Source organism: Haliotis rubra, unplaced genomic scaffold, assembly GCF_003918875.1.
Source record: "Haliotis rubra isolate DU_JTF1 unplaced genomic scaffold, ASM391887v1 Scf116, whole genome shotgun sequence".
Lineage (NCBI taxonomy): Eukaryota > Metazoa > Mollusca > Gastropoda > Lepetellida > Haliotidae > Haliotis > Haliotis rubra.
The window spans coordinates 493,447-509,935 of NW_025765070.1; the positions used below are offsets into that span (position 1 = coordinate 493,447).

Consider the following 16,489-nt stretch of genomic DNA (forward strand, 5'->3'; position numbering starts at 1 on the left):
AAAACGGTTTTGGGCAAACATGGGGAGGGTGGGAGGGAAACTGAGAACAAGAGGATAAAATGAGATTGCTAACAAGTGGTTGATGAAATGACGGTTATCTAATATGGCAGAGAAATGAAAGAAAGTGACGTAATAATACTATGATGACGTGTCCAATTGTGTGATGACGTAATAGAAAAGGATGTGATAAAATGCACATCTATGGGTGTTTGTAAACATGAGCACGTGTTTGCTGTAAAGAACTGATATGTAATTGTGAGTAGAATGAGAATAATTGTACGAGGTTGAGAAATGCATGGAGCGTACAATAACGACATTTAGGCAAATAATGCTAAATGGAATTATTTACATATTCACTAGGTGTTAATTGTTTAGACATTTATCCGGAGAGCGGAAGGTCGCGGGTTTGATCCCCGGCTGCGATCCCCAACCGCGTCATACCAAAAGACGTTAAAATATGGTACTTGTTGGTCCCTGCCTGGGGCTTGGCATTAATGGGTACAACAAGGACTGGTCGGCTCAGAGTCAGTATAATGTGTCTGAGTGGGTTATTCATGCTTCACTGCGGCATGGTATCTCAGTAAACTAGCACTAAAAAACAGCTTAAGTCTGGGCTAGTACAAGCAGCCACACATACACACACATTCACATTGGCATATGAGCGAAATATTCTCAAGTGTGACGTTAAACCCTATTTAACTTCACCTGTCACATTTATAACTTTTTTTTTAAAGTGTGAAAGTTGCTTTCACAATTTATGAGATACTTTTGACAAATTTCAAATCATGTGTGTATTTCTTTGTTTGATGAATACCTCTATTCTAAATTCATATGTTACAACCACACGAACCTCGTCCCACCTGATTTTAGATTTAGGAATGAGAAAAAAATCTGTATGATTGGTAAGACTACAGAATACCGGATACCTTCCGCCATCTTTGAAAGCACGCGAGTTTACTTAGGGTTAGGGCAAGGTTTAGGGTTAGGGTAAGGTTTAGGGTTAGGGTAAGGTTTAGGGTTGGGGTAAGGTTTAGGGTTAGCGTTTGGGTTCGGGTGATGTGACACTAAACAATATGGCTGGTAGGTATCCGGTATTCTGTAGGTGTACCGTATGATTTTGCACTGAATTTATTTATATGTATTATGTATTTATTCATTAGTTTATTAATGGTGAACGAGAGACAAAATGATTGACACAACTATGACTTTAAAAAAGTTGAGGGCTTAGCAATTCTACAACAAAAATACATTGGACAACTTAGATTCTATTCTAAGGCCACCATTGTATGCAAAGGGGAAAAAGTCTCATCTGGAGTATAAAGTAAGGTTAGGTTATCCAAAAGGTCATGGTCGTTACTTATTGCTTGCATCTTTATCCTTGTACCATGTTGTGACAAAAGGGGGTAGCTTGGCCAGGTAGAACCAGACACACCTAGTACAATCCACATACATTTATTTACATGAACATCATATGTATAGGTTGCTAACAAATATATATAACAACAAGAAGACTTCCCAGGGACTGAGCATCTTCTAGGTAGATGAGAACTAGTTTGTGGACATTTCTTCCAGGACCGACCTTTATACCAACCTACATATACACTGAGACCTCGGATACCCGGACACATTTGTCTTTTCGTAAATCGTCCGGATAACTGAATATCCGGATGTCTGGATTTTTTCGTTTTTGTACACCTCAAGGAAAATCCAAAATGTTCATGATTATAAAAAAACCAAGCAGGATTACCCATGACTCACAAGTGACTTGAATATATCAACAGACTGCACTTTTATTGCTTTGACTGTATAAACAACTTAACAGTTAGAACTCAATTGTTCACGCAGTGTCAGATAGGCCTACTAATCACCACAAATACCCTACTGACCGGTCATTAATCCGAAATAGCAGACCTTGTCTCGTGTCAAGACACGTTGGACTGGGACATGGAAGATCAAAGCTTTGTGCGGATAACTGAGTCAATTTTGTGTTAATTTGGCTGGTTGGTTTGTGAAATTTATCGTCCGGAAATGGAAACCGCATATCCGTTATAGACAGTTGAATTTATTACATAAGAGATTGGGGGGGGTTTTTTAGGAAAATTCCAGATATCTGGGTTCCAGGTATCCAGGGTCTCGCTGTATACGTGTTATACCATTGATTTGGGCCGTTGACCAGTCATATTTGGGATTGACATTTATGAGAATGTTAATGGAGGGTTTCACTTATGCAGATAACAATATTTCATATGATGGGCAATATTTGAACATGAAGCAGATTATTTGTGTGAAACAGACACTGTCTTGCCAACCATTTTGTCAAGCTTATGCACAATATTAGATTGGTCAGCACCAGTTGTAAGTTTCAGTTGTAGGAATTATCTCAGTTTTCAATTGTTTTGTGCAAGTTGATTAAGACTCTTATCAAAGTGTTTTGTACGACGGTGCCCTGGCATGTTGAGTGACTTCTGTCTAGCAGTAAAATCTGCCTTCGGACATATATTAATTCCTTATTTCCCATTTGTTTCATACACCTGGTACAGTATTTTACTCTCTTCAACTGTATAATGTGAGGAAACTATGACATTTTCCAACATCTCCTCTCAAGTCTTTTGAAGAGGCTTGTGAAGCTAGACATTAGCGTTTGTCATGTACTCCACATACTGACACTATCTGTATAAAGCTGGCTGCCAGGACAGACATTCTGCATGTTTTCATCTTGTTTTGTTTTTCCAATTTTTGTACTTAGCATCTTACGCATACTTGCCTTACTCTTTGAAAACAGACTGCAGAATTAAAAGTCGAGATCGAAAGCTTGCTAACCTGTTACTCGCGAAGGTGGTTCGATTGAAGACATCCGGGTGACCGGTAAGGTCACGGCAGTCAATCACGTGTCCACGGGGAAAAGTCATTCCTTTCTTATTCGTGTACCGAATCAGACGTGGATTGAGATCTCTATACTTGTAGTATTTTTGACTGCTGGTGTAATTTTCCATTGTGGTCATTATTTGATTTACTATCTGGTCTGTTTTTAATTTGCTAACTATTGAATAAGGACATACTCACTGGAGTTGAGATTTTTGTTCTTGTTGTTTGTATTTTTTTCGCTTGCTGTCTCGCTTCTCGAAGGTCCGTGGTTTCTAGTTCATGCTGGGGTATCCTGGACTTGTGTCCTCGTATATCCCTTTTCTCGTTCCTCCCTCCAGTGTGGGAGGGAGTCTTCGCATTTTTTTTTCCGCCTGCGTTTTGTCGTGTGTTGCTGTCAAAATGGCAGTCCCACGCGGTTATTCAGTTTGTCAAACCAGTGTGGTTTGGGCGGGGTCGTGTTTGCTACGTGTTTGTTTCTGACCCCCTTGCTTTTCGTACATGATTTCCCACAGCGCATATTAATAAATATTTTTCTGCTTGCGTTTTAGCACACTTTATGCCACGACCTCATTGTATAAAGTGTAACGGTCTCAAGTCGAGCAAGGACCAGCACTTTCGGTGTTTAAATTGTGCTTCTCACTGCATTTGGGTGTTCCAGGTGTTCGGAGGGTGACCTGTTATCCTTTGACTTCTTCAAGGCTTACCTACGTGCAGCTAAGAAGAGACTTACGCAAGAGACTACGCAAGAGAATGCCGTCTACTCATCTACCTGTGGAGTACTTGGAGGGGCAGCCTATCCCTTGTCTACCCCGGGATCGTCTGGCATAGCTACTAGTGCTCCTTCGAGTTCATCGCCATTGAACGCGCCTCTCTGTGTGTCAACCTAAGTTTCGTCAGCGTTACCTACGGGACCTATTATGGACCAGAAGATGTTGGACCCGTCTCTCAACGGTGCACATGTTGGACAGGGTGCACTCATTGGACAGAATGTACCTGTTAGACAGAGCGCACCTATACCTGGCAGCGTATCTACCGGCAGTGGCGCACCTCTTCATGCTGGCGCACAGCAACAGGGCAGCCTACAACCTGGAACTGGTGTACTGCAGCAGTTGTCTACTCAGCCAGGAAATGGCTTACCGAACCAGATAGGTTTTTATCAGCCAGGTGTGACTCAACAAGTGGGGAGTTACCCACCTGTGTTCCAGAAATCCCTTGGCCTCTGCTACTGAGGCTATTTCTAAGGATTTGGAAGAAGATAATGTGTCCAGGATCGACCATCTCACATTGATTATGAGATGGCAATCTCGCACTCTGGGTGACATTGCTGGTCATGAACGAGTGGCGTTGGCTAATACCACAGCAGTGAGATGGTCTGGCTTTCTAAACCGGAGTTTACAAGAAAGTTGCTTCGTCAGCCTTTTCTGCTAGATGCCTGTTCAACGATGCCATTAAGGGGATCTGCAAGGAACATTCATCGTTTACAACCACGGAGATAGCACTCAAGTCTTTTCGAGCCATTTGTAAAATAAAACAGGCGCTTAAGGCTAACTCCTACATTGGCAAGCGTACCTGTGTCTGTCGGGCTGGCAGATTCAGGCAAGCCAAGGGACATCCTACCGGTGGTGACTCTGGCAAGAGGGGCAAGCCCACGGTTGTCACCAAACCGCAATATAAACACCGTTGAGGCGTCCAACATCCACGACTGGGACCACCCGTTCCCAGTCGTCCAGATCCATCCCACCCCTGTAGGCAGGAGACTGGGGATCTTCTGGCCCAATTGGACATTCCTGGAGGATCCTTTTGTTGTCAACATACTGGAACTAGGGTACCAACTTCCCTTAAGCAGACAGCCGCCTCTGACCAACCTGCCTAGGTCAAACGTTTATTCCTCGACCCAACATCTATGTTTTGTTCATCAAAAAGGGGCCATCGACCTTGTGCAGGAACCCAACAACAACCCAGGGTTTTACTCGCCGATCGTCCTGATCCCCAAGAAAAACACCAACAAAATGAAAATGATCCACAATATGGCTGTGTTCAACGATCTTTACTTTTTTTATCCTCCTCATTTTCGAAAGATTTCATTGGACCTGCTTCATTCCAAGATCTCGACAGGAGACTGGCTTGTTAGCCTAGATATGCAGGATGCTTACCTGCACGTACCAATTTTCAAGCCACACAGGAAGTACTTCCGTTTTTACTTCAACGGCCAGCATTTCCAATGGCAGGTACTCCCGTTTGGAATTTCTTCGTCCCCGTGGCTGTTCACATGCATTACGACTCCGATTACTCGTTTCCTTCATCTGCGGGGGATAGAATTCTGTCATTACATAAATGATTGTTTCATGAATCACTGGGATCGTCAAAGGCTTGTCAGACAGAAGGAATACACTCTCCAATTGTTGCTTCAACTGGGGTTGCTGATGAATTTGGAGAAGTCGCACCTGGAGTGTTCTCAGAGACTCACCTTCATAGGGGACTTTTCCTAACCGATCAGGACAGGTTCAGAATCCTCCCTGACAGGTGGGTGAAGATATTGACCTGCATCCACTGGGGTTTGACCCAGTTCCTCAAGTTGAGAGATTGGCAAGCCATGCTCATGCTTCTGCCTATCCAAAGGTTTTTGAAACCATTCATAGAAGCCAACAATCTCAGGACCAGCATTCCACTACTGTTGCATCTGCACCAGTACCTTCACTGGTGGACTGCGACGGAGTCTGTTTGAGCGAGTTCTCCCCCCAACCAGGAACTCTTTGTGGACGCCTCACTGCAGGGTTGGGGAGCAACCTAAGCGGCCACACGGTCCCAGGGCTGTGGTCAGCAGAGCAACAAGTTTTTCACATCAACAGCTTGGAACTTCAAGCAGTGATCCTTGCAGTGTCTCAATTGCGGGATCACCTTGCAGGATCCAGCCTACTCATTGCATCGGACAATGCGACAGTGGTTTGGGTGATACGCAATCAGGGGACGACTGGCTCCCGGCGTCTTCTCGATCAGACGTTCCAGTTATTCGAGATTCTGGATCAGGCTAATATCGCAGTTCGAGCAAGACACATTCCCGGCTGCAAGAATGTTCTGGCAGATGCGGTCTCCAGACCTGGCAAACCATCACCCACAGAATGGATGCTTCATCTGGAGGCTTTCGCTCTCGTTTGCCAGCCCCAGTACAGACCCATGTTAGACTTGTTCGCCACGAGCCAGAACAATCAACTTCCAGTCTACGTGTCTCCTGTCCCGGATCCGGCCGCGTGGGCAGTAGACGCCCTTTCCCTATCTTGGGAAAATCTTGACGCCTATGCCTTCCCGCCTCCCGTGCTCCTAACAGAGGTCGTTGCAAAGATAAGAAACCACTCGCCTAAAACTGCTTTTGGTCACGCCCTGGTGGCCAGCGACGGGTTGGTTCCCCAAGCTAATGCGTCAACACAAACCCAGTTCATCTGCCCGGGTGGAGAAAACTTCATCCAGACCCGGAAAGGTTCAATCTTTGCGTTTGGGTTATCTGCAAAGGACCTTGAGGGTTGAAGGTTATTCGGATGGTGCATCCTGAATCATCTCCCAAGCCCATCAAATTTCGATGAGGGGACTTTGTGATGACAAATGGCTTACTTTTGAACGATTCTGTTCATCCCGTTGTGTGAGACTGTTGATGGCATCCCCTCAATTTTTGGCTGAATTTCTCCTTCATCTGCAGAATTCTCGTCATCTCAAAGGAGGCACCATCGCGACTTACCTCTCGGCCATCAACTCCGTTTTAGCAGTGAAAAAGAATGAGCAGGTTCCAAGATCCCCAAGTTACAGGCTATGTTGAAAGCTTTCAAGCTTGAGGACCAGAAGGTGAAGTTTCGTCCGCCGGCTTGGGACCTCAACGTCGTCCTGCAACACTTACGAGGTGCCCCGTATGAACCTTTACGTCAGGCGTCTTTTGACCTGTTATCCAGAAAGACAGTCTTTCTTTTAGCATTGGCCACAGTTGCGAGGGTCAGTGAGATTCACACCCTAGACGTCCCGAGAATCCACAGGCTCGTCATGGTGCTGCCCATTTGTGTCTCTTATGGGACTTCGTGGCTGAGAATCAGTTACCGGGGCAACCAGATCGGAGATTCACCATCCCACCTCTCTCCTCTGTGGTATCGAATCCCCACATGGGCACAATGTGTGAAGCCCATTTCTGGTGTCCCCCCGCCTTGATGTTTCTGGAATATTGCTAAAAGTGGCGTAAAACCAAACTCAGTCAGTCAGTCAGTCCTCTGTGGTAGGGGATGCGGTCTCTCCCTTTGTCCAGTGAGAACTTTGAGGGAGTACATTTCCAGAATGTCTCCCAGACGGAAGGCTAGTAAACGTTTATTCATCACACTGTCGGCAGGCTCCAAGGGGGAGGTCAACAGGAACACTGTGGCCCTCTGGTAACGGACGACAATCATCAATGCCTACGAGGCAGCCTGGTTACCTCATCCCAAGGCGAATAACCCTCATGAAATTCGTGCTTTGGCTTCCACAAATGGCTCTTCATAGGAATTGTTCAATTCCGACGATTATGGAGGGCTGTTTTTGGAAGTCTAACACTGTGTTCGCCAGCCACTATCTTTGAGACGTGGCAGTCGAGGATGTTGAAGGGCTTCAGAGTTTTGGACTTCTTGTGGTCGCTCAACAGCTGATGCATCCTCCTACTCACTAAGGTACGAGGTGTTGTTTTCTTCCTTTGGAGTGTTGTGACCTATGTATAGGGACAATCGTGATCGTGCCTCACCTATTGTTCCCTTTACTTGCTTTTCATGGTCTTTGTTTTGCTTGCAGACCCCCAAGCATTCACTGTTCCATACGTCTGATCCGCTGGTCTTTTGGGGTAAACAGTGGTTAGAACAACCCTCCTTCCAGTGCTGTCGGATAAGATGCATAAGATGATAAGAGGTAAGTAAAACATTTGGTAAAATCTAAGTATTTTAGATATTTACGTACTTACCTCTTATCATCAAGTCTGAAGCCCGCCCGAGATGTTTCTACCTCCCCGCTATCATCGTTCTACCCTTCGTTCTATACGAAAGGAATGACTTTTCCACGTGAACAGGTGATTGACTGCCGTGACCTTACCGGTCACCTGGATGTCTTCAATCGAACCACCTTCGCGAGTACAGTCATCCCTCATAGTAACGCTCTTCGCAATACTGAGGATTCGGTTTAATCGGGGGGTAATCCGTGGCTCCCGTAAACAAAAGTTGCCCAGTGATCACGCACTACACGTCATCGAAAATAGCACATAAACAAATCCGCTGTTGAGCTCTGGTTAATCACATTGTAAACTAGTGAAATTCAGTGCGGATTGCAATTAACAGTGTTTATCGTACTTATCCATGGTTTTTCAGATGCTTTAAACATGCAGGGTTTTCTCTCAATAATAATCAGACGAACAGCGAAACATCATAATAACTTATAAAAGACAACCTTATCATAAAGACATGCCATCAGACGAGTACTTACAATGTTTGCTGTGATGCAACACACCGCGTTATTACGTGGGTAAACACTGCCATCCGAGAACGTATGATGTCAGAAAACACATTTTATTTGATTAAATTCAATCCCATTTTCATTCATTAAAACTGTTTAGAGTAACAACGTAGAAACCATGAGTGAAATGGCATAACCTCATTCCAAACAACTTCCGCTTACCACATTCATGAGGGTCCGTTTTTCGCGCCTACCGCGATAGCACCAATTTCACATTATTCTCAGCAATCACGAACAGATTACACCCATGTTATTGACTCATTGAAGTCATATTTGACAATTAATTGCCAACATTTTGTTTTTACAATCAAAGTGGTATGTACCGCGGGAAGTCAGCGGTAACTTGTCAAACTGTCTCCTACGTAAAGAAAAGTGCTTAGCCTATGTTAATTATTATGTTAAATATGTTCGTAGAAAACATGCCTTATACTTAAATGAAAGCAATATATAATATCTCTGTTAAACTGTTTAAGATATAAATTATTCTGACCCGTGAAGATCCGGGGTAGAATAGGTCTTCAGCAACCCATGTGCTTGCCATAAAAAGGCGACTATCTTGTCGTAAGAGGCGACTAACGGGATTGGGTGGTCAGTTTCGCTGACTTGGTTGACACATGTCATCGGTTCCCAATTTGCGCAGATCGATGCTCATGCTGTTGATCACTGGATTGTCTGGTCCAGACTCGATTATTTACAGACCGCCGCCATATAGCTGGAATATTGCTGAGTGCGGCGTAAAACTAAACTCACTCACTCATTATAAATTATTCTGATAATGAAATAGAAATCCTTTGATGCTATGTTATCGGATCGTTTTAACTGAATCACCGGTACATTGGACCAAAACATCTGTGCACAGCTGATTGCTATTTCCGGCTTAGTTGAATAATAGGTAGCATAACAGGAACAACAATTGTTTGCAAGTTTTCAGTACATACATCTAATTTTTTCTTATCCTGACTCATTATCTTTTGCTTATCTCCCTTTCCCTTGCGAATGGTAGTGGAACACTTGAATCCCTTGAAGTTCCCCTTACTTGTCACTCTCTTCCTTTTCAGCGGATGTAAAAATACACTCACCCACGAGTTACCTCCTTTTGCCCTTTTGTAAAATTATTTGCGCATAATTTCATCGTAATGTAACTTGTTTAACAGGAAGTCATTACAAGTCCCGGCTGATAAATCAGGAGATCAGCCTGCAAACTGTATATTGCTTGCTTACGGCTGCCATGGATCGGGTGAAATTCATAATACTGGTGCTATGTTGCGTATGTTGCAGGGGCAGTCGTCTGGAACGGGGGAGTCAGGGAAGGGGGCGAAGAAGAGATCGGCTACAACGCAGTTGACACCGGCTTCCACGACTACTAGATCGTCTCCTGCAACTGCCACAGCAGGCCAGCTGTTTGACGGTTCCACAAAGGCGCTGAGTTGGGAAATCTCACCCTTTATCACGTTGACTTGTTGATAACTTTTACTAAGGAAAAGTATTAGTTTGAAAGTCCATGTGCACAGTCTAGGACAGACTAGCATGAGTGATTAAAGACCCTGTACGGGTAAAGATCTTACCTGCACATAAAGGGGTCACAACTCATTTATGATAAAGATCCTATCATAATCTATGTGTTGTTATTGATATCTAGTAATAAGAAGATACTAGTACATCTGAAGCCACATGAATCAACATGATTCAACTTGTCTGAGATTGAAGTAAGACAAGAAAGTGGTCCATGCGACGGAACCTCTCATCTGCTGACAATGTGCGCAAACCTACTGGCCTGTGCGAACCTACGCACCTGCGTGAACCTACTCCTCAGAGAACTACGTCTCCAGACTACATTGGCGAACGTATTCCTTTGCGAAGGTCTCCACAGTCTGACGACTCTGTCATCTTGGAGGAGGATAGAAGACATGAGAAGCCTACTCACACTTCAACATCTGCGAACCCTCAACGTTTGAGAACATCTAAGGATCCATCCCCTACACCAAGCCGCTCTAGATCGAGATCTCATATCTCTCACAGAAGGTCGGGGAGTCACTCATCAAGACAGAGGTTCTCAAAGAGAAAGCTCACGTCACAGAGGTTCGCGAAGAGATGTATCCAGAGATAGAGGTTCGCGAAGAGAGGACTCTCAAGATAAACGTTCGCAAAGGGAGGAATCAACAGATGGAGGTTCGAGAAGGACGGGTTCGCAAAAGGAAGGTTCGCGAGAGGACGTTTAGGGAAGAGGCAACGCAGATATCTACAATAATGTAGACATCTACAAGGATCGTGAACCTTAGGATTCCAGAACCCTCAGATTAACAAGCAGATATCAGTAACACAGACATCTCCAATGTTCGTGAACTCTCAGATCTACAGGCAGATATCAGCAACGCAGACATCTACAGGGTTCGCGATCCCTAGGGTTAACGAACCCTTAGATCAACAGGCAGGATGTTGACGTCGACTCTATTACCATACGGCTGAATAAAACGAAGCAATGATGAAACGGATGGTTTTGTCAGAGTTTATAACTCAACAAAAAGATCTACAACATGTGTGATCTCTACAGTTTAGAGCCTGCACAACTCTACAACCTGCACAAACCTTATACCTGTATAGGTTCAGTTTCGGACGACAACCTACTTGATGAAAGGAATCCTTTCATCTACACGGATGCTGAGGTCTTATACCGGATAGCAGATGGCCTGTGGATTTTGTCGTTCACTCACTCACTCTAACCCAACAGACACTTACTGCATATACACTGATGACTTCGACTCCAATATGATATCACCCATGTAGCCAATATCTCAAGTACTGGAGAACCTCAAGGCGACCTTTGTAAAGGGCTTAAGGTTAACAACACCTTCAAGAAAACTTGAACGGACGTACAGATGATATAATTAACGCTCGTCACTCAGCGTGGGGATTAGGATTTTATATCCTATCAACTAGATTCAACATCGGTATTTCTTCAAGATCCATACAGACATACGTCTCGAGAGCCTCCTTCGTCATGCTGGCTTATATTATCCACAATGGGAATATGTGATTTATATCACTGAACAAGATTTACACTTGGAGCAACCCTTATTCAAGAGGTTTATATGAGCAGCGTAGAACTACGCGCGCTTTTACTCAACCAACTATTTGCACCAGATTTTATGGAGGCCAACTTGCTACAACACCGGTGACGTCATGCTTAAAGCTGATTGGTCCACGTCAGACAACGCCTTCCACTGACAGAGCAGGCTCCAGCAAGTTTACTGATTTGTAAACAAACCCGTGGTACGGGGGAATACTTCATCAGCAGCCTTGGAAACAGTATACAACGACGGCCTTTTATCATCATGATGTTTATTTTGGAAGTTGTCGCTGATATAAGTCGGTATGAGTACCTGTCCCCTGCGATGCTACACTGGAGCCAGCCTTGCTATAAATAGACAAAGTTTCGATGTATGCTGATCAACACAGATCGCCTGCGTATATAAGGGGAAGAATGATGTATCATCACTGCAATCAGAGGTTAGCACTTTCAATGGAACGTCTTACCGTTTGGAATATCATCGGCTCTATGATTATTCATATGAATAACCAAGCCTATCGGCACCTATCTGCAGCATCAAGGTCTATGCAGACGATGGCATACAGATTCTTCAAAGTGCCAATCAACTCAGACAGCAGCTAAACTTCACAATTAAGTTGTTCACGCAACTAGGATGGATAGTGAACCTGATGAAGTTGGAGTTAGAATCAAGCAAGATCTTCAATTGCTGGGAATAAGAATTATCACAACACAGAATCAAATTGTGGTCCCAGAAGATCATTGGGTCAAGATACAAGCCATGATTCCACAAGCAGTCATCTCTCCGTTAACACTACGAACATGGCAATGTCTACTCAGTCTACTAACCTCGGCGCAGGACTTGACTCGCACAGGAAGGTTACAACTAAGGCCGATGCAACGGTTCCTGACAAAACATCTGGACAGACTAGCATGAGTGATTAAAAACTATATACGGGTAAAGATCTTACCTGTACATTAAGGGGTCGCAACTCATTTATGATAAAGACCTTATCATAATCTATGGGTTGTTATAGATATCTAGTAAACAGAAGATACTAGTATATCTTAAGCCACATGAATCAAGATGATTCAACTTGTCTGAGATGGAAGTAGGACAAGAAAGTTGTCCCCTGAGTTATAACGGAAGTTGGAAGAATAGGATCTCGGAAATGTCACTACGCAGTTCCCATGGGGGGGGGAGATACAGGACGTTTCTTAGGACAGCTGATGAATCCAGGAAGTGGCCTGACCCACCACCAAACCGTTGGATTCTATAAGCAAAAGATGAGTCAGGATAAGAAAAAATATGTAATTGATATTTTTATACTTATCCTGACTCATGACGAGGAGCCCTCCCAACCTCCCTGCTGGAAACACTTCGGATTTCACAGCAGATCCAAGTGCATGGGCAGAAATATCAGGAGAGAGTGACAAGTAAGGCTGGTCACATGATTGTTTGCGCGGGAAAGGGCAAAAGGGAGGTAACTCGTGGGTGAGTGTATTTTTACATCCTCTTCGGGAACTTCAAGGGATTCAAGTGTTCCACTACCATTCGCAAGGGAAAGGGAGATAAGCAAAAGATAATGAGTCAGGATAAGTATAAAAATATCAATTTTACTTGAAAAATTACATTTTTTCATTTGCAAAGTTTGTTTTTTCACCTACGATACGATATAGGTTTCACTGGGCACAATACACGAAATAGCAGTGTTGTTATGTCCATTGGAAATAGGATTTTACTTGGCCTTTACCCCGCGTTATGTAATAGTTACTATAGCTCGTTATGGCGAGGGATGACTATAATAAGTTAGCAAGCTGTTGATCTCGACTTCTGCAGTCTGTTTTCAAAGAGTAAGGCAAGTATGCATAAGATGATAGAGGTAAGTATGTAAATATCTAAAATACTTTATCCTGCATTACATAATTCTAATAAGCCGAAACAAGACTTGCAAAATCTATCCAGTTCCAAAACTGCTCCTGACTACTTTTGAAACACCTCTTCCAAACATAACCTATGTATGTCACATTATCAAACAGGATTAAAGATGTTCTGAAAATAGTTCCCTATCATTCTCCACAAACATCCAGGTTTGGGGACAGATTTTGTTTAAATTAAGTAAGAGATGTGGTAGTGGTTGGTTTTTGTCACCATTTGGACATAATGTTTTGTTCTGAACTTTGGTTTGGTGTTATCAGGTGTTATCCAGTCTGGGCAGGATATGCAGGATATACATTCAGTATAAAATATATTAGATATGAATAATTTTTGAGAGATTGTTTTAATGTTTTCCATTTATGATTCACTTGTATATTGTGGAAGATATATTGATGTAGAATAATCTTAAATGACAGATGTATAATTATGCCAATATGTTATAGTTCAACGACAAAAGGAATCTCAGTCTGTGTTCTCTGATGCACATTATATCTCGGTGTGGACCTCACCTACCTAAACAGTTACAGGTAAGTTTCTGTGAACTATTTTGTGATAATATTGACTGTTAATGTGGTAGATATGTGACCACCATGCTGTGTGTTGCAGAGTGACTTCTATGACCAGGCGTTGTCACATCTGTTGCCGTGGTGTATGGCCCATCACTTCAACACCCGTGTTCATGCCCAGGCCAGCCTCACCACCCTCTGGAGCCAGTGTCATGATCTACAGCTGCACCACCTCATCCAGCAACACGCCATCATCGATAATATCATCACATTCCAGAAAGACAACAAGTGAGGGTTCGGTTATACCAAATTCTTCTCCCACAACCAGTGTCCATCCCCTCACCTGGCCCCCAGCGTCTAATTGTGTACAGACAACCAGTGTATACCCTCACCTTGTCCCCAGTGTGTAACTGTGTACAGACAACCAGTGTATACCCTCACCTGGCCCCCAGCGTCTAACTGTGTACAGACAACCAGTGTCTACCCTCACCTGGCCCCCAGTGTGTAACTGTGTACAGACAACCAGTGTCTACCCTCACCTGGCCCCCAGCGTCTAACTGTGTACAGACAACCAGTGTATACCCTCACCTGGCCCCCAGTGTGTAACTGTGTACAGACAACCAGTGTATACCCTCACCTGGCCCCTGGTTGTCTGTACACACTAACTGTGTACAGCCAGAACAACCATTGTCTGTACCTCACCTGGCCCCAGGGTATGGTAACTGTCTGTACAGTTAGACAACCAGTGTAGGAGCATAGTTGTCTGGTACACAGTTAGATCGCTCCCCAGCAGGTCTAACTGTGTACAGACAACAGTGTATACCCTCACCAGGTGAGGGTATACACTGGTGAGGTGTACAGACAACCAGTGTATATCCCCTCACCTGGTCCCCAGTGTCTAACTGTGTACAGACAACCAGTGTATACCCTCACCTGGTCCCCAGTGTGTAACTGTGTACAGACAACCAGTGTATACCCTCACCTGGTCCCCAGGCGTTTAACTGTGTATAGACTGGTTGTCTGTACTGAACCACACGCTGGGGGTGTAACCAGTATACACTGGTTGTCTGTACACCTCACCAGTGTATACCCTCACCTGGCCCCAGTGTGTAACTGTGTACAGACAACCAGTGTATACCCTCACCTGGTCCCCAGTGTGTAACTGTGTACAGACAACCAGTGTATACCCTCACCTGGCCCCCAGCGTCTAACTGTGTACAGACAACCAGTGTATACCCTCACCTGGCCCCAGTGTGTAACTGTGTACAGACAACCAGTGTATACCCTCACCTGGCCCCCAGTGTGTAACTGTGTACAGACAACCAGTGTATACCCTCACCTGGCCCCCAGCGTCTAACTGTGTACAGACAACCAGTGTATACCCTCACCTGGTCCCCAGCGTCTAACTGTGTACAGACAACCTGTGTATACCCTCCCCGGGCCCCCAGTCTGTAACTGTGTACAGACAACCAGTGTATACTCTCACCTGGCCCCCAGCATCTAACTGTGTACAGACAACCAGTGTATACCCTCACCTGGTCCCCAGTGTGTAACTGTGTACAGACAACCAGTGTATACCCTCACCTGGCCCCCAGTGTGTAACTGTGTACAGACAACCAGTGTATACTCTCACCTGGCCCCCAGCTTCTAACTGTGTACAGACAACCAGTGTATACCCTCACCTGGCCCCCAGTGTGTAACTGTGTACAGACAACCAGTGTATACCCTCACCTGGCCCCCAGTGTGTAACTGTGTACAGACAACCAGTGTATACCCTCACCGGGCCCCCAGTGTGTAACTGTGTACAGACAACCAGTGTATACCCTCACCTGGCCCCCAGCGTCTAACTGTGTACAGACAACCAGTGTATACCCTCACCTGGCCCCCAGTGTGTAACTGTGTACAGACAACCAGTGTATACCCTCACCTGGCCCCCAGTGTGTAACTGTGTACAGACAACCAGTGTATACCCTCACCTGGCCCCCAGTGTCTAACTGTGTACAGACAACCAGTGTATACCCTCACCTGGTCCCCAGCGTCTAACTGTGTACAGACAACCAGTGTATACCCTCACCTGGTCCCCAGTGTCTAACTGTGTACAGACAACCAGTGTATACTCTCACCTGGCCCCCAGCGTCTAACTGTGTACAGACAACCAGTGTATACCCTCACCTGGTCCCCAGTGTGTAACTGTGTACAGACAACCAGTGTATACCCTCACCTGGCCCCCAGTGTGTAACTGTGTACAGACAACCAGTGTATACCCTCCCCTGGCCCCCAGTGTGTAACTGTGTACAGACAACCAGTGTATACCCTCACCTGGTTGTCTGTACGCAATTATGCTGCCAGGCCAGGTACACTGCTGTGTACAGAGTGGCCAGTGTACAGTTGTATACCCTCACCTGGCCCCCAGTGTGTAACTGTGTACAGACAACCAGTGTATACTCTGAAGCTGTGTAACTGTGTACAGACAACCAGTGTATATCCCTCACCTGGTCCCCAGTGTCTAACTGTGTACAGACAACCAGTGTATACCCTCACCTGGTCCCCAGTGTGTAACTGTGTACAGACAACCAGTGTATACCCTCACCTGGTCCCCAGCGTTTAACTGTGTACAGACACCAGTGT

General features: G+C 44.8%; 1 protein-coding gene across 2 annotated transcripts in view; it reads left to right on the top strand.

Moving 5' to 3' along the window:
• LOC124256098 (probable methyltransferase TARBP1) overlaps positions 1-16,489 on the top strand; it is a 163,452-nt gene that overhangs the window by 123,973 nt on the left and 22,990 nt on the right. For both annotated transcript variants that reach the window (XM_046690049.1, XM_046690041.1), the window contains exons 19-20: positions 13,799-13,882; positions 13,962-14,149. In XM_046690049.1, coding sequence (XP_046546005.1) covers positions 13,799-13,882; positions 13,962-14,149 — 272 coding nt within the window. The remainder of the gene's footprint in view (positions 1-13,798; positions 13,883-13,961; positions 14,150-16,489) is intronic.